At 40.9% G+C, this 17,722-nt stretch overlaps 2 protein-coding genes across 2 annotated transcripts; both read right to left on the reverse strand.

The window, feature by feature from the left end:
- Nucleotides 1-2,556: 2,556 nt before the first annotated feature.
- Nucleotides 2,557-9,009, reverse strand: LOC141901395 (cytochrome P450 3A4-like). Its single transcript, XM_074788603.1, has 13 exons — nt 8,857-9,009; nt 8,125-8,221; nt 7,881-7,933; nt 7,515-7,614; nt 7,288-7,413; nt 7,048-7,136; nt 6,735-6,904; nt 6,203-6,324; nt 5,931-6,098; nt 5,322-5,468; nt 4,490-4,578; nt 3,672-3,818; nt 2,557-3,081 (listed from the first exon to the last, which is right to left on the reverse strand). Exons 1-13 carry the CDS (start codon nt 8,913-8,915, stop codon nt 2,835-2,837), a joined length of 1,614 nt encoding a protein of 537 aa, XP_074644704.1. The 5' UTR covers nt 8,916-9,009; the 3' UTR covers nt 2,557-2,834.
- Nucleotides 9,010-10,356: 1,347 nt separating this feature from the next.
- LOC141902232 (transmembrane protein 26-like) lies at nt 10,357-16,768 on the reverse strand. The gene is made up of 3 exons (XM_074789874.1): nt 16,575-16,768; nt 15,743-15,899; nt 10,357-12,590 (listed from the first exon to the last, which is right to left on the reverse strand). Exons 1-3 carry the CDS (start codon nt 16,766-16,768, stop codon nt 11,862-11,864), a joined length of 1,080 nt encoding a protein of 359 aa, XP_074645975.1. The 3' UTR covers nt 10,357-11,861.
- Between the last annotated feature and the right edge of the window lie 954 nt (nt 16,769-17,722).

The following is a 17,722-nucleotide window of genomic DNA, read 5'->3' on the forward strand; positions in this document are numbered from 1 at the left end:
AGGATCCTCGTAAGCCATCGCCGCGTAGTTGTAGAGATTCACTCGCCACGAATATTCAGCGATCATCTCCGTATCAAAGCCCAGGCACTCGTCCTGTGTCGCGCATTCCACCGCGCAAGCGAAGAAACTTCGACAACTTCGTATTTCGTACGGCGCGCTGTCGGCTGGAATCGTTATTTGTCGATACTTATTTCCGCTGCGGGTATTCGACGAAGAAAACGAAGGTGGCATGAAGTCAGCGATAATCAAGTTTAGGCCGATTACCAGTGAAGCTAATGTACCCTTCATCACGGCGGGAACGATGTTTTTACTTGAAGTTTATACCGCTATTAATAAGGCTAGAAACACGCGCTTTGTCGACAGCAGGAATCAACGCGTTTACAATATTGATGAAGTTTCAATAATTGCGCATTGACGAGTTCAGTCACAGTTTGTACTCCGTCTTTCAACAATAGACCGTGGACTATAAACCGAACTCGTCCGGATTCGATTGACTAGTCTCAACGACCGGTTTTGCCCATCCCATTTCAAGGACTAACTGCCAAACTTACGAAAACTCATCCTCCCCCGGCAGGCATTCGAACCCGATGGTATCGAGATTGCCACGGCACGAAACCCTGCCATAATCGACCGTGTGCGCAGATACATGCGCAGTTCAGATAATGTGATTTTTGCCAATCAGAAATCCCGTTTTATTAAAATAAAACGGGATTTTCGGTTTTCCCATTCATAGTTCTTCCTTGAAATTTGCCTCAACGATTATACAACGAGCAATCTGATTGGTGCCGCCAGTTTTCGTTCGGAAAGCTGCGCATGTACCAGCGCACCCGGTCTACTGATGCAGGGGTTCGTGCCGTGACTGAGTGTAGCGATGCCTTCAGGTGCGAGTCCCTGCAGAGGGAGGATGACGAAAACTGGACTAAAACATTTTGCTTTAATAGTTTCACACAGCGTTCCAGCCGTGTATGGAGCCGGGGCCTGATATCATCTTTACTCATGACTTATTTCAGAAGGGGTTATGTACCTGAGATTCGATACTTACATGACCGATAGAACATGGTGAATTCATGGATGTAGTATGAAATATGTACTGTTTTGTTTCATGCCAGACCCGTCTGGTAGACCTAGAAGTAGAACCTACATTTGACGGGATCCAAAAAATGAAGTTAAGGATTCGAACCCGGGCCCGCAGGCCCGATGACGAATAGATGCGTTGACGAAATCTAAATATACTAACGGAAATTCACTAATCAAATTGGTGTCGAATACTTCGGAATGAATCTTCCAATTCCAATCCGCGTCATTTAATAGAAAGGTCACCAACCTTTGCGGTTTGAACGAACAACAACTATACGAAGATATTTACACGGTTTTAGTCGAGACACGCGGGTATAAAACAGGTTTTTTTACCCGAAGCCGACACTGTGTTGTTATCGTTTACCTGATAGATGGCGCTTTAGTGCAGCCAGTCGCGCAGCCGAATGCCTCGTAAATCGTGTATTATTATTAGGACGGTAAGCAGCCTTTCCATGCTAAGAACAAACACATAACGCATTGTGCCCGCGGTTTGAGTTCATCAACAGAGTATTCTGAAACTAAAATGTCTGCCCCGACGTCGCTCGGAATAATCTGAGGGGAAGGAAGGAGTCCTTTCTTGGTATTTTGCGTGGAGTGTTAGGCAGGTTTCGATTGAACTTATTACGGTTCAAAGATATGAATTATGGATGATGAACTCTCTACCGGTCGCTTCTATACTGAATGATATTCCAGAATTGGTACAGTGTTTTCTAGTAGAAACGGCGCGGCGCGCCTGAAGAGAATTCCGGAATCGTTACCAATCGAAACCAGCTGTATAGTTTCGTCACATTCGAAAGAGGCCGAAGGAAATTCAATAATCGATGCAGAGACATTGTATATCTTGTCTAATGAATTATTAAGCGGCGTTTTCACGATAATCACATCTGAACTCAAACCGTCGAAACGCGTGTGCCGGATTCGATTATGGATCCCGAAACCGGTTCTGACAAACTGGTCCGGCTGCCTGCTGCCTTTACCGAGATTATTTGATGTATCAACGGTGTTGAAATTCAAAACTCGTAGCAAAAGTCTAATTTTCATCGTAGGCAGGGGTGGATACAGGAGTTTAGGATAGGGAGCCCAAAACTTTAAGCCAAGTAGTATATGCATGTACATGGCATAAAGTGAGTACGGTATGCTGTTCATGCATTCTATCCTCCCCCAAGCAAAGAAGATCATTTTTAGCATCTAGAGTGGTCTTAAAACAATATAACCATGCAATCATGTTATTTAGAAAAAAGTAGGAGTGGACCCCTTGGACATCCCCTTAATATACCACTGGCAGTACCTTTATATAACGGAAACAAACTACCGCAAAATATCACTATCAGTGGATATACTAACAACCATTCAACAAATTGTGAATACTTAAGATATACCAGAAAGGTACTTTTGAAGCGGAATTCCGTCAGGTTTCTCCGGAATCTATGTTTTGCGGAATTCCAAGAAAGAAACGTAATTTCAAAAACACAAACGGGGTTCAATATAAAAAAGAATTTATTGCTCTAATGAAAACAAACGTGAAATCTACTGTGTATGTTACAGAATGTCGATAATCGAACAAAAACTGGGGCGGATCCAGGGGCCAATCACATCATCCCAAAAGCGATGATTTCTAAAAAAGGCTATATTAGGTGTACTCCCGTACTGAAATGCACAATTGTCTTTATTAACATACAGAGCGCTCAATAAATTTGATGGATATCTACTAGTCTCACTTGTCTTCCTGGATCCACCCCGCTACGGACACGACCGCTTCAGTTTTCATTCCGCGCCTGAATCATGACCTTGACCCCGTGAGCAGGCGTGATGGTTCCGCCTTCTGACGTCATGAGCGGTACTTCCATCTCGTCTGTTTTGACGATCGTGTATTTCTTCATGACGTTGGCCAGCGCTAGTTTCGCCTCGAGCAAGGCGAAACGCATCCCGATACAGTTTCGTGGCCCCGCCCCGAACGACAGGAACGCCATCGGATGTCGATTTTCTTGCGCTTCCGGTGAAAATCTGTAACGGAATTTATGATTTGAAATTCAAATTAAACACGCGTTATATTGAACAAACCGTATGAGTTTAAAAACGACTTAGGCGGGCTTCGATTGAACGTATTCCATTTTTAGAATATCAATTCCGAATCACTAACTCTCTACCGCTGTCGCTTCTATCAGGTTTACAGACTATCATATTCCGGAATAGGTAGAGCGTATTCTGACTGTAACGAACGCTACAGAAGGGAATTCCGGAATCGTTAGACAACATCCTTTATTTCTTTTCTTTTACTTTTCGTTTTCACTTCATTATCATCCATTTAATTATTAATTTTTGTACAGTTTTCGTTGTTTTATATTGTTTGTTGTTGTGGACGGAGCCTAGAAGTCTATATCTCACAGATTACAGCCTTAAAGCTTATCTGTGGTCCCCTACGAGATTCCGACCATTGTCATAACAATATTAGAATTATCGTTGTAATGAATACAATCAGGGAAGTCTCATCACACTTCCCTGATACAATCAAGGAGAACATTTTACATTATATCAGCTTCTTGAATAGACTAATTGAAACCCATTATAATCTGTTATTGATGAAAGCTACAAACCGTTCTGGGTCGAATAGAGATGGGTCAGTCGGACCCCAAACTTCGGGGTCGTTGTGTATGGTCAGTACGTCTGGTAAAATGGAGACTCCTTCCTTCACTAGAATACCGTTAATCATAACGTCTTTCAAACATCGTCTGGACGTGACCCTTTTAGATGAAAAATGAAGAGAAAATATTGTTTGTATCCCGATTTCACCCAATAATCGAAATTCTATGACTGCGCATGATTTGAATGACTGGCGGACATTGGTGGTTAATCGGAATCAGTAGAAAGTTTACTGAAACGGTTCTCTAAATGTTGAGCAATTGTTAAGTTGAACCTTGACCGTGACAGACTAGACGAATTTTCAAGACGGCGAATCAATTCACGCGAATATACGTAACATAAGCCAAAATTCGCCCAGTGTGTGCCGCCAAAACTCAGCGAAAAATTCGCATACTGAATCATGTGAGCAATTTGATGGGATATTTCAATTCGCGTCTCTCTTATATGACGATTTATTCACCGAAGAAATTCTTTCACAGGCTTTAAGGTACAAGCCTGCAAAGAATCTGAGACATCGGTTGCAAATTCTGGAAATATTTTTAAAAAAGTCAAACAGCGTGTCAAAAATGTAATATCATTATGATGAACGTCACATTGCGAGCTTTGATAACGCATTTTTGACACGCTGTTTTTTAATTTGAGAATACTCGCAGATTTGCGACCGATCTTTTAGATATTTTGCTAAATTGTCGACGATGCTCTTAGGATATTTTATGACTATTTCCAATGAAGTCGGTTTTTCGAACGCTTAGAATATGGTTTTGATACGTACGATGGCGCAATCGGGTGAAGGCGCAAAACCTCGTTCAATACCATATCCAAATATTGCATTTTCTGGATGTTCGTGTAATTCGGTGCCTCCTGAAATGATAAATAGCATTAAATTCGAATGAGATGTAATGAATTTATTGGTCATCGGTTAAATGGAAATTTAATGAAATCATAAGCGAAGAGTTGATTGAATATTGTTTTGAGGAATTGTCAAGATTTTGGTCAAAGCTGCAACAATTTGTACTGCTGCCAATGTGCATAGTTTTCAATCCCGTGTCCTGTCAACACTTTGGGGTTAAGAAAACTAGCTAAAATCTTAAAACCGGTTTCTATTATAGTTGACTATCCGAGATCTAAAGTTGTATATTGTACAATTTCAACTAGATGGGAAACTAGTCACCAAACCTGTAATATGGCAACATGGCGTCATCACGGTATAAGGGCACGACCTCAATATGACGGATGCGAACAAAAGCGGTGACGTCAGTGGTGCAGATTTGCCGAAGAGCCTGACACGGGTCATTGGGCGCAACAAGCTCCTCTACTAGTCAGATGATGTTGTTATGATCGAAACATGTTCAACATTCGGCAAAACATCAAACACACCGCTTACATCCCAGTTAACTTCTGTGCAAAATACTAAGGTCGTGAACTAATGGCAGACGACAGCAAGTCTATATTTTGATCAGGATGAATTCGACGGTAATAAATCTGCGAATTCAATATCCATTGTATCCATATTTGTACAGTTTTCGCAACATTTGAAAAAAATCTACGGATACAATTTACGGTGAATTCAACATTTCTCTTATTCTGAGGTTAATTTCGGTTACCCCGTCCGGCGTAAATTCATCGATGTTTTCTTGCAGTTTTTCTTGTTTATCTGGATTCAGCGCCAGTTCGTATGCCGCGTATCCCAAAGCGTTGCTGGTCGTCTCGTAGCCGGCAATCAAAAACAACTCGCTGTTCGATTTAATCTCCTAGAAATCAGACAGAGACATTGAATGTATTTATATATAGCAAAATAACAAAGGCCAAAGCAGACAACCTCTTCGAACTGTGGAACTGGCATCAGAGACCAATTGAACCCACACAACTGTGGAACTGGAGTCAGATTAAAACCACGCAACTGTGGAACTGGATCGAGAACCGAATTAAGCCCACAAAATTGTGAAATTGGAACCAGAGTCAAATCGAACCCACTCAACTGTGGAACTGGATCAAGAAACGAATCAAACCCACAAAACTGTGGAACTTGACCCATAGCCAGATTAAACCTACAGAACTGTGGATCTTGAACCAGAGTTAGATTAAACCCAAAAATCTCGGAAGAGGATCCGTTCAAAGTTAAACCAAACATGAAAACTGTTTCATAGGTTTGGGTAAAATTGCAACCAAACCGCGATGGAGTTTGGCCGCAAACTTTGCGCGAAATATCTTACGTTTATCGTGAGTCGTTTTGCGAACATCTTTCCTCCGCTCAACACCGATGTATTCGTCGTTTTTTCCTCGGTGATCGCTTCATTTCTATAAACAGATCTTTCGTTTTCGAAGTCGATGTTTTCGGTTTCTGCGGCGAGCATTATAGTGAGGAAGTCTGGTCTACCGGTCTGCGTGGTAGTCGAATAAAAAAAAAAAACAAGGACAAAGTTGAATTCAGATTTTTTGCAGCTTTTTCAAAAACCTCCGTAAAATGATTGATTGAATTCTTTACCGGATTCTGTTTTCTATCTTTGATGATTTCCATGCACTTTTTCTTCAGGAAACCCGTCATCCACGCATTTTTAACTGGTGCAAATAGTACGCGTAGGAAACTTTTGAACTCGGGTAGAGCCACTGAAAAAAAGATGATGAAAGTTAGGTTGAACTTTCAAACAAGAGCCCGGAATTGATGCAACTGCAAGTACATGGTCCTTAGATTGTGTATAGAACAAAAATGAGTTTTGACTGGTCTTAAGTTGTTAGATCGGTTATAGATCCAAAATGAGTTCAGACTGGTCTTAAGTTGTTAGATTGGCTATTGAACCAAAATAAGCTTAGACTCGTCTTAAATTGTTAGATTGGTTATAGATCCAAAATTAGCTTAGACTGGTCCTAAGTTGTTAGATTGGTTATAGACCCATGAAATTATCTTACATTAATGTACTCGCAATGCGAATGGCCTCAGGGTCCAATCTTTAGATAGACTTAAACGATGAAATTTAAACTAGACACTAGAAATGGCCCGCAAGAATTTCAGTCTATACCTGCTGATGTTAACATGGCTTTAACGGCGAAAGGCATTTTGTCGGGCTGTAGACGCGAGAATACGTGACGACACGCGACCAAGAACGGATCAGACGGATTACTCTGCGACTGTACCTGTATACCAAAAGCCACCGACGCTATCACGTCTAACGTTAACCCTTGGAAAATTCTATATAAAACAAGGAAATAAAACTTCAATTGAATGATTTTTAAACGATACAATCAACAAGGACTCGATTAGGTCTTGCGGTATCTAAAAACTGAGAGGACAACACCGTCAGCCTATACCAATGGTTTAGACTAGGTACTAACTGTAATATGTCGAAAGTTTTTCCCTGTTTGTTTTTAGCGTCTAACGATTCCATCATAGTCCCGATACAATCTTGCACAAGGGGCGTCATCTGGAAAGGGCAAACAAAGTCCGAACTTTATATTAAGAAACCTAGGAAAAATTTCGTTTTTTTCAATCGAAGATTTGACCGTGTCGCAATAGGCCTCGGCAAATGAGTCGTATTTTTTCTTTTTTTTGTATTTTTTTTTTACAATATTCACCTTTTTCATTTTATTTGTCGAAAATGCGGGACTGACAATGCTGCGCAGGCGTTTCCAGCGGAAGCCCTCGGCGAGAAACATGCTGATATTTTCTGGTTTCGACGGATCATCTCCGATTGCGAAAAGCTAAACAAGATTAGAAAAACACAAAGAAACATTATAAATGTTTGAAATAGGGAAAGATTAGAATGTGTCTGATGTCTAGAGAATTGATCTGGTAGTCTTACCTTTCTTGCCGAAAATTTACTAAATTCTTTCACGAATACTTGCTGAATGACGTCGAGGTCTGACGTCACCAGAACCGGCGTGTTGGCGCTCTCGTAATACCTGTGTCAAAAAACAAGTGTCATCGCTGATAACCCTGAGTCACGTGGAAAGTCTGATAAACCTATTAACCTTGACCCCGGTGTTAGTGAAGATATATGAAACCCTAGTAGAATAGGGGACTGGGTCCAAATCTCCCTATGACATCATCAAATCGATTACTAGTTATTGGACCGTTCAGCCACACACACGATAGGTGCATCTAGGCCGATACTTAGTTCGCAAAGGTTACCGCACTCCGGGTACAAATTTCATGTGATCATAATTACCCGTATGTTGAACCGTATTTCTGCGTCCATTTTCGGACTGTTTGACTGGGGCCCTGAAATACAAAACTTGTAATTGAACTCCCTGGAAACTGTAAGTTGCACAGTCGGACGATAAAAGTAGAACATAGTCTTAAAACTAGGACCGCGGTCTCAAGTTTTAGACTGGCGCAACGTCCCTGATATTCACCAGAAACCTATTTTAGTCAAATGAATAATGATCCTGGTCGAGGCTTTTTCTACTTACTAATTCCTGGAGTTGAACTGCATTTGCGAATAGGATATTCGGTTGCGGTCCTGGAATACCACGATCTTTGAAAAACGAATATTTTTGTTTTCGCTGCCTATAAATGGAATGTTTGACACAAGAAAAAACGATTATTCAGATGACGTTCGGGCGGAAATAACGTTCACTTAAAATGCTTTCTGAGGACTTCAACGATTCAATAGCATTATTGCTGATTTACTTAGGGTAGGTTTCGTTTGAATATATTCCGGTTTAGGAAAAGAAAAGAAATTCCGGATTACAAACTCGCTACCGGTCGCATCTATCAGGTGTACGGAATATGCTATTCCGAGGAAGAGCGTATATTTCCGTCGAAACGAACGCCTCAGAAAAAAATAGAGACCAAAAGAGAACAATCGAAACTTGCCTTATTCTATGAAAATATGCTTGTTATTTGCTAATAACAGCCTTATGGTTCTTGACTCAAACGATCCATGAATTAGTGTTAGGCCATCTTTCAGAAATGTGCGTCATTATGTTGGTTCAATTGAAATATTTTTTGTTACAGTTTGAGTAAATACGAGCAAATCACTTTCACTATTATATAATAACTAAGTGGATCCAGTTCCACAGTTGTGAGTTAGATTTGAATCGCGAGTTGAAATCTTAAGTTCGTTTCCGATGTTTAAACTCTAAGAGCCAAATCTAAAACTGCAACTGCGAAGCTGGATCTTGCTGGTGCTTGCGGCTTACCTGTAGAAAATCCACACCAGAACACCGACGATAACAGCTAATACGGCGCTAACATACATGTCGATCGATTCAGGCTATAGCTACAAGTTTTTACATAAGGCCTCAATCAGCTCCGTTTTATATAACGAGAACGTAGGCTAAAGGTCACGAAATAAGTACGTCGTCGTCGGTGTCGGTGATTAATAAAAGACGTGCAGCGCACGAGACACACTTTTCTACAGAGATTTCAAAGCGTCATACGTATTTTCTTTAAGAAACCTCTATTTCAGTTATCAGGGGTCACAGATAAATGTTATTTATTCAAACATATAAAATCAATGTAACTTAAACGTTGTGGTCGTTATGCGTTATGGAATCTTAACCGATTTGGCGCGAAGCCCGAACGAACGCTTTCACCTTCTCCTAAGTCGGTTGATAAAAATATTCGTGTGACAATCTTATCATAATTCCATGCTGTTGGTCGCATTTATATACGTTATTGTATCGTCTGTCTGTCCGTCCGAGATTCAGGATAGGTTTTATCGATTAGAAAAACCGATTCTACTGATTTGCCCTACATGAAACGTCGATTCACATGACACGAACAACCGCCAGGACCCGGTTTGGGAATGTTAATAAACGACAACCTTCTCATTCTCAATGATTCCAACGATTCAGTGAAATTACGATTAGTTACTATTGACGATTTTCTCATTATCAGTGACTTTGACGATTCAGTAAAAACAAGATACTTGTTACTTTGATAAACACCAATCAACATTTATTCTCGCAACCATCATTAATTTAAATGGCAAATTACAATTTGCAATATGAGAAAATATATGTAACTTTGAATATTTCAACATTTGGAGTTCACTGAATTATATTGGATATGTTCTCTTTCAACCCATCATTGCATGGGTGCAACATTCTGAAAATCTAGGTCAAGGCCAAATGCCAAATTTGACTATGTATATTGTTTACTGGTATCTTTGTGGTTTAACAATCTATGAGTGAAACAATTTTCATTCAAATAAAAGGGGGCTCGGGATCTACAGGGTTATTCTACAATATTGTACATAGTAATTATGTAGCAGAACACATTCAAAAGGAAAGATGAAAGATAAGGCCAAAAAACTGTTCGGGATTATTGGCCATTTACCAGGAATTGAACCGTTATTTCACTGTAAAAGCTCCTGTAGCGACATTGTTGATCTAATGATGCGCGGGATACGAATGAATAGAATCACAGCCTGTATGAAAAGGCGTCGTTTTTTCATCCGTGTTGCGAAATAAATGCAAACAATGTGATATAATGACTGGTTCTGTGATATTTGCGCTGGTGCTGGTTAGCAGCTGTATGAATCAAACAACTTATTGAAATTGTTCGCACGACTAGTGTCAGGACTAGAGTCAGGAAAACGATCGAACACATTTCAAACAATAACATTGCGTCAATTTTGTACAATAACAATAAAGAGCGTGGATGTATTGAAATCAAATCATATATATTATATCATGTCATATATAATGTTATTGGTCATCGTAACACATTTTGTACATAATCTTAATTATTATCATAATCAGGACCATCACAAATACGTTAATTAGGATCATTATTTAAGCCCGATCTCGTAATTAAATGGTTTGACTATACGCACTAGAAGAGAATCAAACACCGTGATTAACTTGACAATGAATTGAAGTAACTTAATCGAGTGTTAGCAGGCTTTGCGAAACCGGCCCTCGGTCGGAACGATTAATAATTATCGTAATGTTATTGTTAATTTTGAGATCAGTTGTAAATTCGTTGAATCGAAAATCCATTTGCCTATTCGTGCACCTAATGCACTAATGTAACACGTATATAACTCATTAAAGGGAATGGTTATCTGCACATACGTCACAGGGAAACAACACCGCGGTACGTATGTACCGAGCGTTTCGTCGTGTGTACCTGATCTTTAACTCAGAACGATCACACGGGCACGATTTGGTCTGGCGTCAAATTCGAACTGTGCTAATTAGAAAGCGCGTTCACGCGTAAATCACTGACTCGCAACTAAAATGCTGTGGTAAGTGAGGTTAGTCATGTCAGAACCGGTTAGCATTCACATCCAATAATTTGACCCGTCCTGATCCGACGTTTTTCGTCGGGCCAAAATAGGCGCGTGTGTCGTATACAGGTGATGGTCCTAGGTACCGGTGCGAATGGTTTGCCCGGGCCTAGTCCGGCACGGGCCAAATTTGGCATTGGGTAGATAATGATCGAGTGACAGCACAGTAAAAGTCGTCATTGAAACACTCGGAACCATTTCTATTTCAAATCACACTTGGAATTCTAGTTCATTTGATTCTTAGGTGAAATATCAACTAATAACTCTGAAATCTCTAAACAAGTTTTCTAAACAAGGCAATGATTGCTCCATTCAATCGACGGACAGAACCTTGTTGGTGGAGATTGTACTGTGATCCATACTGGACCCACGAGTCAAATAAAACCCGGCGTAACTGAATTTGGAACTGGGTTAGATTAAAGCCCTTCAACCGTAGACCAAGAGCCAGTTGTCGTGACTTACTTACAAAAGTGGTATGAAGTCTTAAAACTGGTTCTTAAATTGGTTATAGAACTAAGTTTTAAACTGGTCTTAAACCTAAAGCCATAGCCGTGCAACTGACCCATGGGCCTAGAGTCAAACAAAAACTATTAATGTCTAGCTAAGTGGGCAGGCAGTCCATTCTGAAGTGAAGAGTTTTAGAGGCGCCGTGTTAACCAGGTGTCAGGTCAGTAAACGCGAAGAAACATTGTCCTTAGTAGGAAAACTTGATGTAATTAGAAATACAATACCAGCTTCTGCTATCGAAGCTTCATCCAGTACGGTAAATAAGTTCAGCTTCACCAAGTAAATAACTTCACTTGATAATGCTACAAAGTGCTCTCTGTCTAAGTACTACGTAACTGTTTTTAAATTTCCCACTCTGTCCACTGAAACAGTTAAACGAGTCATGAATGAAATGCACACTTTTCATCGGCGCAAATGAAGAGATTGTCTTTGCGGGGATGAAGGAGGCAATGCCATGGATCCGTATTCCCTTGCAGGGCTCTGTCCGATGCGACCGTCATTTCTAGAAATAGACGATACGGACAACGACAGGTTAGTCTCTTCGCTTTGACTCTTATTAGACGCGTTTTGCTCTTCGTCGCTTTCGCTTTCCTCTTTATGGTGACTGACGCAGACGACAGTCAGTCTGTAAAACTGCAAAATCAACACCAAAATATTCTTACACGTGAAGAAATAAATCGTGTACGTGCTCACTTTAAAATACGCCACCGCCACCAGCCTCAGGGCCAAGAAAGGAAGATCCAACATGAATATCATGATCAAAATGCTCCAAACTTCGCTTTCGCAACAGAAACAACCTTTGTAAGCGGAGTTTTCCATAGTTTCCGGGTTGACCTTGAAGGCGCGGTCCCTCGTGGCGGTCAGCACGAGCGTGAACTGCATCAGGCTCCACGACCAGGCGGCCAGAATGCAGAAGATGAACGGCAAACTGTCGAGAATTCCCGGCTCGTCGAATATAGCGAATAGCTCGACGACATCGGCTGCCAGACCCAGATAGACCAGCAGGAGCTGAGATAGTTGATCGTGCGACATTTCACCTTTCGGCATCAGCCATCTTGTTATGATGAGGATCAGTAACATCGCCTGTTCGATGAATAAAATCCACTCTTCGTCTTCTAGGTTCAGCGGAATCTGAAATGGACAATTATTAAGTTTGAATTTAGTGAGGTGGGCAACATGGTTTAAGAAGCGTTCGGGATGCTGCCAGGTCGATGGGTACGATTCCCGATTGCCACAATAGTCGACGGCTGCGCATTAGTGCATCCTCACTTGCCATAAGTGAAATCTTCTAGTTGTTGATGTACTACTGCACACTAGTGACGCCTGGGGATCCTCGCTTGCCACAAATGGAATCATTTATCACCGCAGTAGCTGATATACTACTGTATGCTAGCGGCACCTGGTCGATCCTCAATTGCCACAAGTAGAATTCTCTATTACGGCAGTAGCTGATGTCCTACAGCACACTAGCACGCCTGGCGGATCCCCACTTCCCATAATGTGGCATCCACGATTGCCACAAGATCGCCGAGTCGTCAATCCCATTTTCCCTCAACCCGTACACACAAAAACAGACCGCGGCGTGCACATAAATCACACTGGCGAATTAATAAAATCGAATAGATATCATGTATTTGATTACAACAGCAAGTGTTGCCGAAAATGAATATATTTGAACATATGTTTCTCGTATATACAGTGATATTGTGTACGCGGGGTTCACGGTACTCTCGCCATACGACATGCGAACCTTCGAAATCGATACGCAACAAACGTATTTATATACACACATACTCGTCTGTTTCATAATCTCATTTTTCTGAAAGTTTCGCTAGATTTTTCGATATTTTAAATCGTTCGGTTTTTTTCCATCGTCGGTTTGTCGCTGTACCCAGTATTTGCAAACGGGCACGAGATGAACTGTTTAGTGGAAAAACACCACTATTGACATTTCACAACCGCGCTCAAAACACAAACGCGCAGTGTCAATACAAAACTGACGGAGATTATTTCAGTCATCGGATCATAGAAATAGCGGGATAAAACTATATGTATATAAAAGTCTAGTAAATGGGTGCAGCGGGACCCGCCTGAGTTTTAATGGGACGATATTGATAACTAGGCGTCGGCGATATATTCGACGTATGGTGTAGGCGATTCAACGTACTTCAACTTGCATTAAACCATTAAGCGACTACTTAGGTGACAGAATTTGTATTGACGAACCGATGTAGCAGTTGCCATAGACGCCGATCCTGTCCGACATGACACCGGAAGTCGCAATACCGGAAGTAATGTCGGTTCTGTATTCGTTGTAAGCTTACGCGCTGATTGGTCGATGTAGGACGGATACAGGATTTTGAAGGGGGGTAAAGTGCGATCAGAGGACGCTTTTGGAAAACTATAACCCTTGAAATGATTTTCCTGCCCTCGACACGATCAAAATCTGCAAATCTGATTCCAATCCAAATTTTTTTAAAAACTTTTTTAAGCCCCCGCCTAAATCTCATACTAGAGGCATTTTGTATATCGGCTATTCGTTTAGCCATTGGTAAGCGGTCCGACTGGACACCGTAAGGATATGGATGTCCATGGCTGACGGATAGAAATAATACCTCAATATCTATAACACGATTTTTTACGAAATAACGTTTTCAATGCCATTTGGTGCACACGAAATAGCTTAGAATGGCGGCAATATAAAACAGTTAATTCTTCTTTATGTTCCTTTACACACCGCATTATGGACGCCGTCTGTTGAAAAGGATATTGACAACAATGAAATATCAGTATTAGTTTTGTTCTCGACGGATCGACTAATATATCACTCGACTTATAATTTTTGCGCACACGGTTTTTCGAACAATATTCAATTAGCGCTCCAGCTCAAGCCTCCGATATAATTAGCTTATCGAGACGGGTTTTCCAACGTTTAATTCTGAAAGAAAGCGTCCATTTTGACGAAGTTGTACACGCGCTCGGCTAAGACTCTTAATAACATCTGTGTTGACTTTCAGTACGCCCATTAAAAACATGGATATAATTTGACTTCATGCGCTAATAACTTCAGGCCTCATAAACTCTAGTTTTAACGTCCATGCTTCAGGCATTGTAACAGTAAATACGAAACTATGCAAGCCATATTCACGAAAAAAAAACAAACTCTCAAGACAGGTTTCGATTGGTCCGATTCCGGAAATCTCTTCTGTTGGCGCGTTCATTTTCGACCAGAATATGCTCTACCTATTCCGGAATAGCATAATCTGTAGAACTGATAGAAGCGGCCGGTAGAGAGAATGGCGGTTCTACCGATTCCAGAATTATCTTCCGTTTTGACCAGAATATGCTATACCTTCTGGAAAATCTGTTAACCTGTTAGAAACAGCCGATAGAGAGTTTGTAATTCGGAATTGCCAGTTATAAACAGTAATACGTTCAATCGAAACCTGTCTTAAGCTTAAGAGTGTCAATCTTCGAGCGTGCACCTGCACATTGCACCCGGTTTCAAAGAATTGAATTAACAGTGACCTAAGCATTCACATATCGCAGTAGTTCTGATTTTCTCAGCTTACTGAGGTGTTGTCGTCTGGGATCCAAAATCAAAGCCCCACCTTAGTACCCTAGCATACATCCATCTTTCGACGCTCAGAACTGCGGAGATGACGGGAACGGATCCACACGCGTCGGTTTTCACTTTTTCAGACCACTGTCCTTCCAGGTTGCCTTTTGTCAAGACAAGATCAGACAAGACATAAAAAATCACACATTTGACACTATTCTCTCGGATTTCTTCAAAAATATTTCTATCACCGAGGCGGCCCGCTTGCGGCATTCGGCGCGGCCACTTCATACAAAGAATAGCCTTATTCTTTTTCTTTGAAACCAAATCTCAAAACCCATTAAAGCTTTTGATCAAATTAGTTTACGGTTTTTTGTGTCCTCGCTGTATATCGATCATGGAAAGTAAAAAATCATATTCAAATGAGTAACAGGGATATTATGTTTTCAAGCCAAGGAAGAGCTAAATTGAATTAACAAATTAACGAACCAATTAAGATTATAGCCATTGTTCTGTAGCTTTAGACCTGCGAATTCTCGCTGCCTTAAGCTACACAACATTGGATATTTTCATAGCGAAACCAAAACATGTATTGTTAATTTCATTTTACACTTCCTCTCTTCCTTCGACTTAAAAAAACATGATATCCCTATTACTCATTTGGATTTTAGACTTTTAAATGAACATCATCAACGTAGATCGGTCGGTTGGGATTGATATTTACCGTAGCTTGTACGAAATGATTGATGGCTCCGGTAGACTGAGTCGGTCGAGGGGTTCGTTGTTCGCGGCCTTGTCTCTTTTCGTCCAGGCGATGAAGCTCGAGAAACCAAATGGACGGACACGCCGTACACAGGTAGAAAAACACAGTCGGGCTGAACCTGTTGACACCGACATGGAAAGAGTAAAAGAGAAAAAATAAACGTTTTTACCAAAAATGAAATGAGATGATTCGCTTTGGGTCCGTTATTATTTTGCCAAGTTCAACTAAGTTGATTCCGAACCGACAAAAATCGGCGGAACATATTTCTAAAAATTTTGTATGAGCCGCAGTCTTCGTTTCTCAGGTTTAAAGCCAATCTAAGCTCATTTTGATTCTATGGCCAATTTTTGACTTACGTGAAACCGATATAAGCTCAGTTTGGTTCGAACGCCAACAACTTTCGTCCGGTCTAAGCTCATTTCGGTTTTGCGTGTATAGTCAATCTAAACTCATTTTGGTTGTATCGTGTTGTATGTCCAATTTAACAGTTTTAAGACCAGGCTTTACGCCCATTTCCGACTCCAGTCAGGTTTGGAACACTATAAGGCCTAGACCACATCAAGCGTCAATATCAATGGCGCCCGTAAAACCTTATTCCAGAATGATACCAAACCTTTATCAACTTTTTAACTCCGCGGTAGGAACTGGCAGCAATTTGGGACTAAACATCAGAAAATGTTTGAAGTATTTTCAGATCTATAACTTTGTAAAATCAAGTTTTTTTGTTCACTTTCAGGCAATAGAATATGAATATGTGAATTACGAATGATATGATGAATAAAGTGAAACGAACCATTTCCATTCGGCGCCGTGACGTTTTACCAAAACGATCGCCGTATCGACCAGGATACCGACAAATCCGAGCAGCAGCAACCAGTAAAAACCGTCGTTTACGACGGCCACCCTCCAGACGGCCAGTAACGCGTGAATAATCAAAATCAACCGGGCTATTACTGCCTTTATCACAGATATCAGCACGAATGCCATTATTATTTATATATCACATTAAAGAAATCTCTCTGAATTACAAAGTCGCTCCTTCGTTCGTCGAGGATTCAGTCGTTATACATGATCTCCGGTAGGGAGAAAATCGTCGGCGACAATTTCGGTGTCTTTTTAAAAAGTTTTCAGAATTCGATCGTTAGTCCTTGTTTTCATCAGTTCAACGCGCGCACGTTGACGATGCGTTTCGATCGGGGAACTCCTCAGCTTTGATGACGTACGTAATTAGGGAGTTTTCCGAGTATATTGCATGTTTGCTGTTTTCGTTTTCGTAATCCGCACGTGTGACGAGTCGCACGGACCGACTAGTGCGCGCTCGGCTGAAATTCGAGTAGTCCGGCGAATATCATAGATAGAATATACGCGTAAACGTTAATATCATTACGTCATTCTTTATGAATACGATTAACTCGACCGATCCCACCAACCAGAACGCGTCGAGAGGTTCCTAATGAACACCTAGCCATCCCGCGAGCAGTATATATACTATATCAAATGTACTGTGTCGCAGCAGTGTTTTCTGGTGAGTCGAGATGCGATCTCCCGTTTCATTTAGGCTTAGTCCAATTAACCAGATGTTGACACAAAACCGCACAGGTCAATAATACAGCCATTAGCATATTTAATACAGTCGCTCCCTATCTAGATTCTAGGTGCGGTGTACATTTCTCTAAAAACCGTCATTAAAATACAACTATTTTCGGGTCGATATTTCGATACCGATCACACGGTGTTATACATCACACGGATAGGCTTCGGACGTTCACACCGGTTATAACTTAAAAAGGGTGGAATTTGAAAATATGCGAAGACAATCTGTGTAATATTTGAATCAAGTTATCGTGGCGTTGACTGTACGTATGGCAATTACTATTTTGATAACCAGATGGCCGGTTTTAAAGACCAGCCAGTTTTAAGTTTAACCGCCTACTGTCAATG

The sequence above is a fragment of the Tubulanus polymorphus genome, chromosome 3 (genome assembly GCF_964204645.1).
Source record: "Tubulanus polymorphus chromosome 3, tnTubPoly1.2, whole genome shotgun sequence".
In the NCBI taxonomy this organism is placed as follows: domain Eukaryota; kingdom Metazoa; phylum Nemertea; class Palaeonemertea; order Tubulaniformes; family Tubulanidae; genus Tubulanus; species Tubulanus polymorphus.

Excerpts from the sequence above, each read along its gene's own strand:
- LOC141901395 (XM_074788603.1), bottom strand. The coding sequence starts at position 8,915 with ATGTATGTTAGCGCCGTATTAGCTGTTATCGTCGGTGTTCTGGTGTGG. Across the intron at positions 6,325-6,734 it reads AGCCATGTTAACATCAGCAG|TGGCTCTACCCGAGTTCAAA; the intron begins GTATAGACTGAA and ends TCTTTTTTTCAG. Across the intron at positions 3,819-4,489 it reads CTTCACCCGATTGCGCCATC|GGTCACGTCCAGACGATGTT; the intron begins GTACGTATCAAA and ends TTCATCTAAAAG.
- LOC141902232 (XM_074789874.1), bottom strand. The coding sequence starts at position 16,768 with ATGGCATTCGTGCTGATATCTGTGATAAAGGCAGTAATAGCCCGGTTG. Across the intron at positions 15,900-16,574 it reads CACGGCGCCGAATGGAAATG|GTTCAGCCCGACTGTGTTTT; the intron begins GTTCGTTTCACT and ends CGGTGTCAACAG. Across the intron at positions 12,591-15,742 it reads ATCATTTCGTACAAGCTACG|ATTCCGCTGAACCTAGAAGA; the intron begins GTAAATATCAAT and ends TGTCCATTTCAG.